Raw genomic sequence first — 14,095 nt, 5'->3', positions numbered from 1 at the left:
AGTATGTGTGATGGGATAAATGACATGGATCCCCCAACTGTGCTCAGCTGCTCCAACTGATGCGCTGCTCTGTACAATTCTAGATTCTTCTTTAGTAAGCTTTAAGGTGGAGGCTAGAGAGATGGCTCAGTGGTTAAGAGCACATACTTTTCTTGCCCAAGTTTGGTTCCTAGCACTGATATAGGGAAACTTACACCCACTTATAACTCCAAGCTCCAAGTGGGATTCAACACCCTCTGTTGTTTTCTGTGGGCACATATACATACACACACGTACTTAAAAATAAAACAAGCCTTAGAAAATGTTCACAGAAAACATCACACACACACACACATACACACACACACACACACACACACACACACACACACACACACACACTTATTCTTTCCATAGAGGCCCTGCATGGGTAGTGAAAAGAAACCACCCACACAGTCTCAGAGCTTCTAAGGTTGCTTTCTCCGCAGTGCAGCAGAAAACCCATTAATTTCTCTGAAGATGAGCCATTAGCCACAAGGAGGGACAGTCATTTGTAACTTCAAAATGGCATAGCTCCACTATAAACAGAAGCCACAGCTCTTCCTGGGCAATTGCTGGGCCCACAGGCAGACATGGTAGGAACGAGGCAGAGCCTGAGGAAATTCTGCATGGAGGCACACAGAATGCTTATGACCTATGGACAGTTGTGATTCCAGATGATGGCATTCCCACAAGAGCTCAAGCTGGCCACAGGGATGATTTAACACAGGAGAGATTTCAGACATGTTTTCTGGTGAGAAGATTTAGCGTACTGAAGACGCTGTCTAACGAAAGTTTTTAAATGGGCACAAACGGCTTCTAAAGCTGGCGACAGCCCTTCAGAAGCTGAAAGGACTCTCAGGTCATGACCTCCAGCTGTCCTCAGATCCAGCATGAACTAGTCCACAGCTCATAAGCCTGAGGAGACGGCCGTGCTGAGGTGAGTGCTAGCCTAGACCTCCCTCCACAGCAGTCAGTGGGAAGGCAGGAGATGCAGCCGAACTCTGTGGTTTCTAAAACAGATTTCTCTCTGAATTAATGAAAGCACACTGTGAATTGGTTTGGTAATTATTTTGTCAGAAAAGCGTGAATTACTTGGATAATTATTTTGTCATTAAAGTCCTGGCCGTGAAATAGATAAGCTCTAGAATTTTCTCTCAAAGAAATCCTTTAAATACATCATTGGAAATGAGAAGCTTGGTTTATAATACATGTCATACAAGATAACTAGAAATCTTCAACATTCATGACCGTGACAGGCAGGAGAGGTGAACTGAGGGAAGTTGGGCTCTCATGTTTAGTCGAGGTCTTCATCCACGGCAATGTTAACAGAGTTGGTATCTGGGGGGGGGGGGGTGCCAAGCTCCTGGCCTTCCCTTCAGACTGTACCGATGGCTAGAAGCAAATGAGCACCAGCCAGGCAATCTTAGAAGTGCCACAGGAAAGGGATAGTTCTTCCTGGTGGCATAGCACTGTCTGCTGTAGTGGTGCTGCTGGGGACATTGCTGGCTTGTGACCCTGCCAGAGAGAGAGGCCAGGTTGACTCTGGTAAGCAGTGATCGAGCATCCATATTCAACAGAAGCAAAATGAGACCCAGATTATGAAGGAGAAGTGGAGGCAGGATGGCTGCATGTAAATAATGAGATGGCTGTTAGGAGAGGGCGACTGTGGGTCCTGAGACAATGCAAGGGTCCTTCTGGTCACATCTGTGATGCTGGATGGTCAGACACCTCTGCAGCCATCTCTCTCTACAAAGATTAGAGTCAGGAGCACACCCTCAAGTAAAACCATCCTCACAAAGAAGGTATTCACTGCAGGAATCTCTGACACAGTAAACACCCGATATTTCGGAGCAGCCAGCCAACTACACCCTGTTGCCTTGGCAACAGAAGGCAAGTAGGCATGGAGAAATCTTGTTGCCTAAGCAACAGAATAAAAAAAAAAAAAGCAGACCTTAATCTACAGCTAACACTATAAATTAATTCAAGGAAGTGAGCAAGATTTCAGGCCTTTACAGCAAGAAACTCAGAAACTGTAGTGAGATAACTCATTAATTTACTAATGAATAAGCACCCAACAAATATCTGTGGATCAGCATCTGTATGCAACACACTGTACCAGGGAAGTAAAGACACACCCACATACTATTTAGCTTAAGCCTGGCATACCAAAATAAATGACCAGATGAATGTTCTTACTTTTTTGAGCTGGGGTTCTTGTAACATTGTCCAGTGTACTGGCTGGTTTTGTGTGTCAACTGGACACACATTAGAGTCTTCAGAGAGGAAGGAGCCTCAGCTGAGGAAATACCTCCTTGAGATACAGGTATAATGTATTTTCTCAATTAGTGATCAATAGGGGAGGGCCCAGCCCATGGTGGGTGGTGCCACCTCTGGACTGGTGGTCCTACCTCTGGACTGGTGGTCCTGGGTTCTATAAGGTGGGCTGAGCAAGCCATGGGAAGCAAGCCAGAAACCAGCACCCCTCCATGGCCTCTGCCTCAGCTCCTGCCTCCAGGACCCTGCCCTGTTTGAGTTCCTGTCCTGACTGCCTTTGGTGATGAACAGCATTGTGGAAGTGTAAGCCAAATCAACCCTTTCCTCCCCAACTTGCTTTTTGGTCACAGTGTTTCATCACAGGAGCTGAAACCCTAACTTAGAAACTCAGATTGGTCTTGAATTCACTGTTTCCATGATCTTCCTGCTTCTGTCTGGGGTGACCACGTTCGAGAATGTCTTGCCTGTGCTTTCTCTCTTTTACGTTTAGCCACCATCATGCCTGGATTCTAAATTCCAGAAGCTGTGCTTAGGGGAGCCCCGTGCATCGCTGTGGCGGGGGCTCACCCCAGACCAGGTGGCTTTCTGACGAGTACTCGGGGTCTCCTCGTCACCACCACACTTGTTCGTGCTGGATACAGGAAAGCCAAAAACCTCTACGGGGATGACTTTCCTGTCTATTTTTACTCTAGTATCTTGATCTTCTTTTAGGTTTTAATGCATCATTTGGTTTCTACATATTTTATTAATTTATATTTCACATTAATACACCAAGAAGCCTAGGAAAATCCTAAACAAATTAAATAGAAAAGAACTTTAGCTTTCTATAATGACTTTAAGATAACTAGAAATTATACTTTAAAATTGTCTCATTTTAATTCAGAGAAAGAAGTAAAAAATGTTTAGTTTTCTCCCTCCTGCTTTGTATACTGTGCAGACTGTCTCCTCTCATTGTCCCAGTCTACCCTGCGCCATGTTCCTTGCTCTATACTGTGAACGCCTGCAGTGAAAACAGCCTGTCTTAAGCCAACTGAGCTTTGCGGGGGCTTTTAGACCAGTCTTCAGCCATATTGGAACACATTTTGGGAAGCACCAGCCTCGGTGTCCTGGCCACTTGCCATATTCACAGATTCATAAGTACCTGGTAGACACTACTCCATAGTGTCTCTGCTTCTGGTTGAACGTTCATGTAGGCAGAAGTTTCTCTCCCACCTGCCTGTTCACAATACCTGGCAGCCATTTCTTAAATAATTGACTCTGAGGCTTAATATTACTTATAAATGCTCTGCCGGTAGTTCAGGCTTATTACTAACTAGATCTCACACTTAAATTAACCCATTTCTTTTTTTTTTTTTTTTTTTTTTTTTTTTTTTATTTATTTTTTTTTTATTTTAAGTAAATTTATTTTACAACATCATTTAGTTCAACATAATAGCCACAGATTCCCCTGTTCTCCCACTCTCGCCCCCCTCCCCCTCCCCCATCCCACCCCCCATTCCCACCTCCTCCAGATCAAGGTCTCCCCTGAGGACCGGGATCGACCTGGTAGACTCAGTCCAGCCAGGACCAGTCCCCCCTCCCAGACCGAGCCAAGTGTCCCTGCATATGTCCCAGGATTCAAACAGCCAACTCATGCAACAAGCCCAGGACCCGGCACCAACACACGGCTGCCTCCCAAACAGATCAAGCCAAATGACTGTCTCACCCGTTCAGGGGGCCTGATGCAGTTGGGGGCCCCTCAGCCTTTGGCTCATAGATCCTGTGCTTCCATTCGTTTGGCTATTTGTCCCTGTGCTTTATCCAACCCTGGCTTCAACAATTCTCGCTCATATAAACCCTCTTCTTTCTCCCTAATTAGACTCCCAGTGCTCCACCAGGGGCCCAGCCATGGATGTCTGCATCCAGATTCCTCAGACCTTCCTTGGATGGGGTTTATGGCACAACTAACAGGGTGTCTGGCCATCCCAACACCGGGGTAGGTCAGTTCCTGCCGTCTCTCGTCCATTGCCAGCAGTCTTTTCTGGCGGTATCTTTGTGGATCTCCGTGGGCCTCCCTAGCTCTCTGCTTCCTCCCCTTCTCATGTGGTCTTCATTTACCATGGTCTCCTATTCGTTGTTCTCCCTCTCTTTTCTTGATCCAGCTAGGATCTCCCAAGGACTGATATCCAGAATATATAAGGAACTTAAGAAATTAGACATCAAAACGACCAACAGTCCAATTGAGAAATGGGCTTTAGAATTAAACAGAGAATTCTCAACAGAGGAAACCCAAATGGCTGAAAGACATTTAAGGAACTGCTCAACATCCCTAATCATCAGGGAAATGCAAATCAAAACAACTCTGAGATACCACCTTACGCCTGTCAGAATGGCTAAGATCAAAAACACTGAAGACACTTTATGCTGGAGAGGTTGTGGAGCTAGAGGAACTCTCCTCCACTGCTGGTGGGAATGCAAGCTTGTACAACCACTTTGGAAATCAATATGGCGCTTTCTTAGAAAATTGGGAATCAATCTCCCCCAAGATCCAGCTATACCACTTTTGGGCATATACCCAAGAAATGCTCAATCATACCACAAGAGCACTTGCTCAGCTATGTTCATATCAGCATTGTTTGTAATAGCCAAAACCTGGAAACAACCTAGATGCCCTTCAACTGAAGAATGGATAAAGAAATTGTGGCACATATACACAATGGAATACTACTCAGCAGAGAAAAACAATGACATCATACGGTTTGCAGACAAATGGATGGATCTAGAAAAAATCATCCTGAGTGAGGTGACCCAGACTCAGAAAGACAAATATGGTATGTACCCACTCATAGGAAGATACTAGATGTGGAACAAGGATGACTGAACTGCTACTCACATCACCAGTGAGGCTACCTGGAAAACGGGACCCCAAAAAAGACATGGAGAAATGGATGAGATCTACATGAACAGCCTGGTCATGAGTGGGAACAATAAATTAACCCATTTCTATTCATCTATGTACCACCATGTGGCTGGTGGCTTACCGGTACTTTCACATCCTGCTTCTTGGGAGCTCGATGGCATCTCTCTGACTCCGCCCACTCCCCCACTCCCCCCTCTGCTCCCTGTATCACTGTTTGGATTTCCCACCTGGCTCTATTCTGCTTTGTCATAGGCCAAAGCAGCTTTATTTATTAACCAATGGGAGCAACACATATTTAGAGTATAGAAAGACAACCCACAGCACTTCTATCTACTAACTCTATTTAGTATAATTTGCTACAAAAATTTTAACTAACTTCTAAATTTTAAAAAATTCCCTCAAAATTTTAAATATGTAACATGTTTTTTGTTATCTCCAAAGGGTTGGACGAAAATAGAACTATTACAAATGAGGAAGGTTCCCATGGATCCTTCTAGAAATCAAGGCTACAATTACTTGGTGCTTCCAAGATGTCCAAATTTATCTGGTAGAAATTTCCATTTTTAGGTAAAGCCCTCTTAAATGGGGTATCCAGCTGTATGTCAGAGTTTGCTGGCGTCGGCACTTGGGTGTGCGTCCGCATTAAGGGTGCTCAGCCTCTGAGTATCTCTCTGCCATTTGCTCATCTTCCCCAGCCCTGTACTGAGTGCTCCTTCCTGGATGAGAGTACTCGGAACCTGGGCCATCCTCTGCAGTGGTCAAGAACATCTTCTCATAAGCAGGCCCCTCCTCTCTCTCTGAGGATCTTAATTGTATGGTTCTGTCTCTACAGACAGAAAGCCAGTGCTCTGCCCCCCGCCCCACATTTCTCTGGTGCTGTTTCTTTCAAACTAATCATTCTGATTGTGTGTTCCCTGCAGACTGCCGCTCCACAGGCATCCCCTGACGTTATGTTGATTCCAGGAGGCTCTTTCCCTGACACTAACTGTCCCAGCCACTCCTCACATTCTGCAGCTGTTTCTGCTTCTAGAATTCCAATATTACTGCAGCCAGCCTTTGAGGTCCCAGTCATACTTCCCCAGTGCCATCCAAACCAATCTCCTAAGGATCATGGGACTTGCAAAGGCCAAATTTAATAGTTTAGTTCTAGTTCTTACCCCCAAAAGTTATTGTCCCCTAATAAGTCTCCTTTCTCTTAAAAAGAATGTGTAAGCCGGGCGGTGGTGGCACACGCCTTTAATCCCAGCACTCGGGAGGCAGAGGCAGGCGGATCTCTGTGAGTTCGAGACCAGCCTGGTCTACCAAGTGAGTTCCAGGAAAGGCGCAAAGCTACACAGAGAAACCCTGTCTCAAAAAACCAAAATAAATAAATAAATAAATAAATAAATAAATAAATAAATAAAATAAAAAAAATAAAAAGAATGTGTGTGTGTGTGTGTGTGTGTGTGTGTGTGTGTGTGTGTCATCTTTTTAAGATGGCAGTGGTTGTATAAAGGAGTTATGCCAAATATGTCTGAGCAGGAGTCACAAACACAACGTCCAGGCTGGATCCTTAGGAGGAAGGGTGTGTCCCCCAAGTCCCCTTTCCTCACCTTGCCCACCTTTGCCATGGAACTGAGTCACACACCCATGTTCTAAGGACCCAGGGCCTCAGGTGAGCTCACTGAGCAAGGCTATTCCATTGCCTTGGCTCAGATTATGCTCAGAGAGACTGATTGCTTGGCTGTCACAGAACTAGAAGAAGGCAGACACAGCAGGGGCCAGCCGAGGCCTAGCACTCTCCAGCATGCTAAACCACTAAGCAGTCCTAGGTTCTGGCTCTGGGAAAGGTGACAGTTTCTATGTCCACATGTCCATATGTCTGCCAGTTATGGGGGCAACTTAGCCCCGAGTGGCTCAGCTCTGCCTAGACTAAACGCACTTTCAGACATACCTGGCCTGTGAATGCCTTTCTCTTCCCGAAGCACTGAAACTTCTCTTTAAAATGCCTAAAACAAGAAAATAGAAGTTAACTGTAAATTATTACTCCAGAAACTCTGGCTTTCGCTGCTGTTGTATATTGCCTTGGTTTATGTCCAGTGCTGGGAGAGTCCCCACTGGGTGTGTTCCCGGCCAGTGCTCAGGCACAAGCAGTGTCCTGGCCTCCAGCAACCCTCTTCTCAACTGCTCAGGCTCTCCTGTCGTGGTAGCCGCCCTTCACTGTAACCACCATTTTTCTTGAAGGTATTTGCTCAAATATAATGTTAAAAATTACCATGCACTTGATTGGTTTGTATAATGGTTTTTTCTTCAAAGGAAAGATAATAAACAGAAAACTGTTATTAAACACAACAGCATGTCTGTGTCAATTTAACCTTCAAGCATTTGTGCGGACATCTCCACATGGAGGTCCTGTCTCTCCTTCCGCCTCCCTGCTGCCCATCTCCAGTGCTGTGACTAGGGATAAACACCACCATGCTCATCACCAACCAATGAGGCTCTTCTAGGATTTGCTACACATTTACATGCACGGAGCATTCATTTCTCCTGCATGGTGTCCATCATCCCCAAACTACACATCAAGGCACTTTGTCTCCCAGGCAGGAACTCTTAGGAAATAAAGAGCAAAGAATTGGTCATGGTGACTGTTCCTGAAAATCTGGAAGATCTAGTCACTGTTTTGATGGAGTCATTAAGTATAGAAAAGACAAGGAATATGGCTAAATCCTTGGAACTCCATGTGGCTCTTTAGCAAGGCTATTTTCTGTCTTCTCTCCTGGGGTTTCATAGCATAATCACTGAGCAGACAGAATTATTTATACTTTACATTTATTTAAAATCTCTCTAGTTAGAAAATTTAAATCCAGTTAACATATTCTTCAGTGAGATTTATTTTTTTCTCCATTTCTATTTTAACATTTCTTTCAGTTTCATGCCTGCCAAGTTGATTTGATCCCATTTTTCCTTATAGTCTTTAAATTCTATCTAAATATATTATTTTCTTTTCTTTCCTATTCTTCAATATTTTTAAAATTTTTTGTTATTATTTCAATTTAAGACTAATATTGGACTGTTTTTACACATCATATTTTTTATAGTCCTAAACATTTAAGATATTTATTTTAGTTAGATGCAATAAGTATGTAATTGTGATATTTGATTTCATTCATTAACTTGACACATTCTAGAGTCAGCTGGGAAAGGAGTCTCAGTGAGGACTGCCTTAGATCGGGTTGGCCTGTGGGCATGCCTGTGAGGGATTTTCTCAGTTGGATTAACTGAGATGGGAAGCCCTGCCTGTTGTGGGTGGCGCCACTCCCTGGATTTGGTCCTGGCCTGCTGAGTATAGAAAGTAGGCCAAACACAAGCATGTATGCATTCACTTCACTCTGCTCTCATCTGTGACTGTTTTAAGTTCCTGCCTCCCTGCTCCCTGCTGTGATGGATGCCATCCTGGAACTGTGAGCTAAAAAGGCTGTTCCTCCCCCTGAGCGGCCTTTGTTGGTGTTTTATCAGTGACAGAGATGAAACAAGGACAATGAGTGAGAATACAGTTGCACAAAAGTTATATTACACCTTGGCTGATTTCTCCCACGAGTTCCTACTTCCTCTAACCCACAGACTGATGAAATGCCATCTCCATCATTCCTAGTCATTTCAGTTCCCTGTTCGCAGCCTGCGTTTGCTCATAAAAATGAAAAAGCACCCCTTTGCCTGGTGTCTGGCCTCTGGCTGTCCACATGAGTGCTGAACCTGAGACAGCAGTCCCACGTTCCATCTACCCTCTCACCCTCAGGACCACACCACTGCAGTCCCACAATGACAAACTTGTACAGTGAGCTTACTAAATGTAGACTCCTTTAGAGGGCTTGAACTGGAGCTGCTACAGTTGTCCAAGATGTCCAGCTCATCGTCCAGCTCAGAATACACATCTGCAGAGAAAAGAAGGGGGTGAGCCTAGACCAGAAGTTCCCCAGTGCACGCCTGCCCTCACCACTCCGCCGCCGCCGCCGACTCACCTTTCTCCACACTCTCCAGGTGGAAGTTGTCCTCAGACAGCAGCTCCTCACAGGTCCTGTCCTCCTCCTTCCCACACTGCACGGCGCCCTGGAAGCCCTCCCCAGGCAGCTCCGCGCTCTCGGAAAGCTCACTTTTCAGGCTGGCTGCCCCACTGCTGCTGCTGCTCAGGCTTGCCTTCTCAAAGGTTTCCTGGAAGGAGAATTCTGAGTCTTCAGCACCCCACCTGCTCTTTTCTTTGCAGGACCCAACACGTCACAACGCACACGTAAGTGTCTAAGATACCACTGCAAATACTTCATGCAGAAGTGACAGCAATAGTTCCACCTACGCGTCCATTGCTGGGTCCATTTAATCCATAAACACCAAGAAGTAAACTAAAGTCAACTATCTGACAAAAGACCAGAGACAGCAGTGCCCACACCAAGGGCCTGAGAGAACTGGTGGCCTAACTGTATCTAAGAAACAGAGCCCAGATGACAGTTTACCAGAAATTTCTCTCCTTTGAGTCTCTTCCCAAATATTTGCAATGGTAGCTACTCATCCCCATATCAGTTAGGAGAGAATTTCTCAGAGGAACATGAGTATAAGACAAAGCCAGGCCATGAGGAATGAGCAACAACACCCATACAAGATGAGGGACAGCAGTGATGAGGACTCAGTCACTCAAGGCTCCAGCAACTCTGGCTTCCCTCTTGTAGAACTGGACACGCACTCCTCCAGAAAGTCCTGAGAGAATGAAAGTATGTCTACATTGAGACCACACCTAAGTCATTCATCTGGCCCAGGTCTCAATATTCTGCTACACCGTATAATAAACCATGTATAACATGTTTCTCAGGTTCAATAAAAATAAAAACATTTAATGACACAAAAGGCTGGCAGCTTGGAGTTGTCAAAGCAGATGACACTGAACAAGAAACTACCCACGTAATTCACGATACCAAAGGCGTTCACCAGGTGGGACCATTCACAGCAAGTGTGGAGAGCTGCTTAGGCTGCATGGCTGAAGATCACTAGCAGAGCTAAGGTGCAGACCAGGGGCACAGAAGCAGAAGCTACAAAAGAGGACGGCTCCAGGCCGTGACAAAGTTCTTGCCTAGCATTATTGAGGCATTGGGTCCAATTCACAACACCATAAGACACATCGACATTTTCATATTGCATCAGTGCAATTAGATGTGAGTATCTGCAGAGGCTGCAGCAATGGTTTCATCTGTCTTAAGAACAGGTATGAATAAAAAATCATAAATGGAAATTATGAAGTCAGTGGGAAGGATCAGCAGGTAAGGGCCTTGCCAAGCCTGATGATCTGACCTCAGTCCCTGGATTCTACCAGGTGGAAGGAAAGAATCCACTCTCACAAGCTGTTCTCTGACTTCCACACATGTGACATGGTATGTGCACACACATACATAATTTTTTTAGACACTTTTCTTTGAGCCATGGAAGAGAAGAGTGAGGCTGTGAGTTCTGAGTCAGATGACTCCAGACTTCAGGAGGATTAGCTAGTCCAGAACCAGCTCGGCTGTAAACCAGTTTCTAGAATTGCATCTGTAAATCCTGATGAAAGGGAATTCTCAGTATTGGAGAGACACTCTTTCAGAACCTATAAGCTGGGAGAAATGGTAAGGAGGTGAACTTATTTTGATTTAAAATATGTTGCTATAATGATCTGCAGATTCCTCTCTACCTACTTTCTCCCTCACTGCAGAATACGAAGCCTTTGTTGTATCAAATATTTTGTCAGGAGAGTACAATGGTCTTCAGAAAACTAATAAATGATCCATAAATTTTGCTGAATAAGTGAAACTAAAGATGAATTTAAAATATTGCAAAGATATGATTAATATTACAACAAAGTTTAAAAATCAAATCTGTACTCTGATCTTTTAAAGAAACTTACAAACCCATTCTAAAGCAGTCAGAGGTGGTTCTGGTTTAGACAGCAGATGAGAAGCCATTGTCTGTGAGATGAAAGATTTAAAAAAGAAAGAAAAGACAAAACACCAATAGAAAAATAAAAGAAAGAGATACAGAAAACTGAAAAGGGGTCAACTTGGGTCTCCACAAAAAGCTAGCAGTTATCCCCGGCTGCACACCGCTGCCGACACTGGCTGGACCCAACCATAAACTCCTTAAGACACTGGAGGAAGAAGCTGATGAAGAAACTGGAAAATGGAAAAATGCTTCATGCTCATAGACTAGCAGAATTAACATTGTGGGGAAAGCTATCTTAATGAAAAATAGTGTACAGATTCAACTCAATCTCCATTAAAATTCCAATGGCTTTCTTCACTGGACTAGAAAAAAAAAATCCAAGAATCCATCTGGAAACTGAAGGACCATGAAAGGACAAAGCAATTATAAGCAGAAAAAAAGTACTGGTACTGGAGGTATTACAATGCTTGGCTTCAAATTATATGCCATAACCACTATGACAAAAACAGCATAGTACTGGTGTAAGAACAGACAGGTAGACTGACAGAATAGACCAGAGGAGCCTCAGCTCCAGCCATTTGATCTTTGATAAAGTCAAAAACATAAACTGGAAAAAAAAGATAGACTCTTGTGAAAATGGTTCTAGGAAACTGTACATCAACATGCGGAGGAATGAAGCTAGATTCAAGTCTCTTAGCCCACACAAAAATCAATTCAAAATGCATTCAAGACTTTAATATAAACCCTGGAACACCAGCACTTCTAAGAGACACAGAGAAAACTCCTCAAGGTGCGAGCACAGACAAAGATTTTGTGAAAGGGCTCTAACAGCACAGGGTGGAACCTCAAGAACTGGCCAGTGGCCTTACATGACATTCAAGTGCTTCCTCACAGCAAGAGAGACTATGAACAGAATGGAGAGACAAGCTCTAAAACAGGTCAGATGTTTACCAGATACACCTCAGATGGGGGATGATACCTAGATGATACAAAAAACTTCAAAATGTAGACCAAGACAACTAATCTTCCAATAAATAAATGGGCAAATTAACCCAACAATTTCCCAAAGGAAAAATATAAAAGGTATGGTAAACACTGGCGTGTTCTATGCCCTTGGCTGTTAGACAATGCAAACTGAGAGTGCTGTATGCAGACATCTCATATCAGCCAGTATGGCTGTGGTGAAGAAAACAAATGATAAACTCTGAGAACGATGTGGAGAAAGAGGAGCTTCACCCTCTGCTGCTGGTCATGTTTTGTTTCTTACCGATGTAAAGGTTACATACAAACACGGGTATAAAGGTACCTCAGAAACCCAAGGTGGAACTTCCATATGGCCCGGCTATGCCTTTGTTGGACCCAGAGTCCCTAGGTCCTCTCACAGAGATACTTGCACATCCATGCTTACTGCTACACTGTTCACAACAGCGAGGAAATGAAACCAGTTCGATGTCTGTGAACTGACCGTAGGAAAATAAAATCCTGGTACACACATGTGGACTTACCATAAAGAGAAACAAAATGGCGACATTTGTATGCAAATAGCTGGAACTGGAAATTCAGATAAATATTCCAGACCCCCAGAAAGGTAAATACCACATGCCTCTCTCCTATGTGGATCCTGGACTTCATGTTTTGTATTTGTGTCTTGTTTGGGGGTATATGCATCATTTAACTTGAGAGGTGTCACTGAGGGGAAAAAGGAGGTTTGCAAGAAGGGTTGGAGAGAGAAAAAAATTGAGAGCAACAGAATCAATATATGTGATGAGGAAGAGGGAGGTGGGAGCAGGGAGCCAGCATGAGGAGGAGAGTGAAGAGGCCAGGGTGAGAGGAGGAGGCTGAACAAAACTAAAGTATGTAGTGAGGATTCCACAGTGAGCCCATTACTCTGTATATAATCTAAAAGAAAAAACAACATAAAAAAGCTAACACTGAAACCCAACAGACCCGCACCACCCAAACCAAAGCTGACAAAGAGCAACAAAGCTGGAGGCCTCACACAGCCCAGGTCCAACACCAGCGAAAGAGGTGCGCGCGCCGAGGAAGGGCTTCAGCCAGGAGGAAGCCCACGGGCTCCACCGGAAGTAGACAACAGACCATGTCCTGGAAACTTCTGAGAGCAGAGACAGACAGCAACCACGCGGGAAAATGCATTTCTCATCCCAAACATTCCACGCTGCATATCTTTCAAATCAGGATAAACATACACAACTCATTTTCAAAAAAGTGTCAACTTTATAATATTCAAAACATATAATGATAATTGGTCAATGAATGAGTAAACAGATCAATGAAGCCAAGCAGAGCTCAGAAATAGTTATTCACTTTTGTCAAATGATTTCACACAGACAGTAAAATTTTTAAAAGTGATGTAGAAAAGCTGCATGGTCACATGAAAAATGATATCTTTATTACTATGCACATGAAGTGAAATTAAAATGGGTAACTGATCTAAATATAAAATATATATTTATTTAAATATATTTATATAAGTATATAATAATAAATATATTGATATATTTTCAAAATAAGAAAGCTTACCTTTTTGCATACAAAATTAAATTTTATTTTAAATGATAATAATAATTCAAGGCCTATAGTCCTCCCTGAAAGCTTACTTTTTCAACCATGAGGTATGCAAAATTTTTTCTTTACTACGATGTAGAAATTATTAACAACCAAGTAAATAAAAACTAAAGAAATAAGTTGGTCTCCATCAATATTATAACTTTTCTATGCCTCAAAAAATATTACTAATAAGTGAGTAGGTATACCACAGGTTATGAATTTTTATAAAACATCCTTAACAAAAAGCTAGTATTAAAATACATAAAAAGGTAAAAAATTTAAAAAAAACAGACTAGTAATCTAACAAATTAATGAACAAACTGTTTGAACAGACACTTAGCACACACAAAAACATGCACACACACAGACACATAACCGGACACAAGCTTGGCAGCA

The 14,095-nt window shown here is 43.4% G+C and overlaps 1 protein-coding gene across 1 annotated transcript in view; it reads right to left on the bottom strand.

Moving 5' to 3' along the window:
- Positions 1-14,095, bottom strand: part of Nek10 (NIMA related kinase 10) — a 194,168-nt gene that overhangs the window by 42,927 nt on the left and 137,146 nt on the right. Inside the window, exons 27-29 of the mRNA XM_028856310.2 lie at positions 9,193-9,382; positions 9,019-9,105; positions 7,128-7,182 (exon numbers count right to left, since the gene is read on the bottom strand). Coding sequence (XP_028712143.1) covers positions 7,128-7,182; positions 9,019-9,105; positions 9,193-9,382 — 332 coding nt within the window. The remainder of the gene's footprint in view (positions 1-7,127; positions 7,183-9,018; positions 9,106-9,192; positions 9,383-14,095) is intronic.

The sequence above is a fragment of the Peromyscus leucopus genome, chromosome 9, assembly GCF_004664715.2.
Source record: "Peromyscus leucopus breed LL Stock chromosome 9, UCI_PerLeu_2.1, whole genome shotgun sequence".
Lineage (NCBI taxonomy): Eukaryota > Metazoa > Chordata > Mammalia > Rodentia > Cricetidae > Peromyscus > Peromyscus leucopus.
The sequence above is the reverse complement of the archived record's forward strand: the minus strand, read 5'-3'. Positions and strand labels throughout refer to the sequence as shown.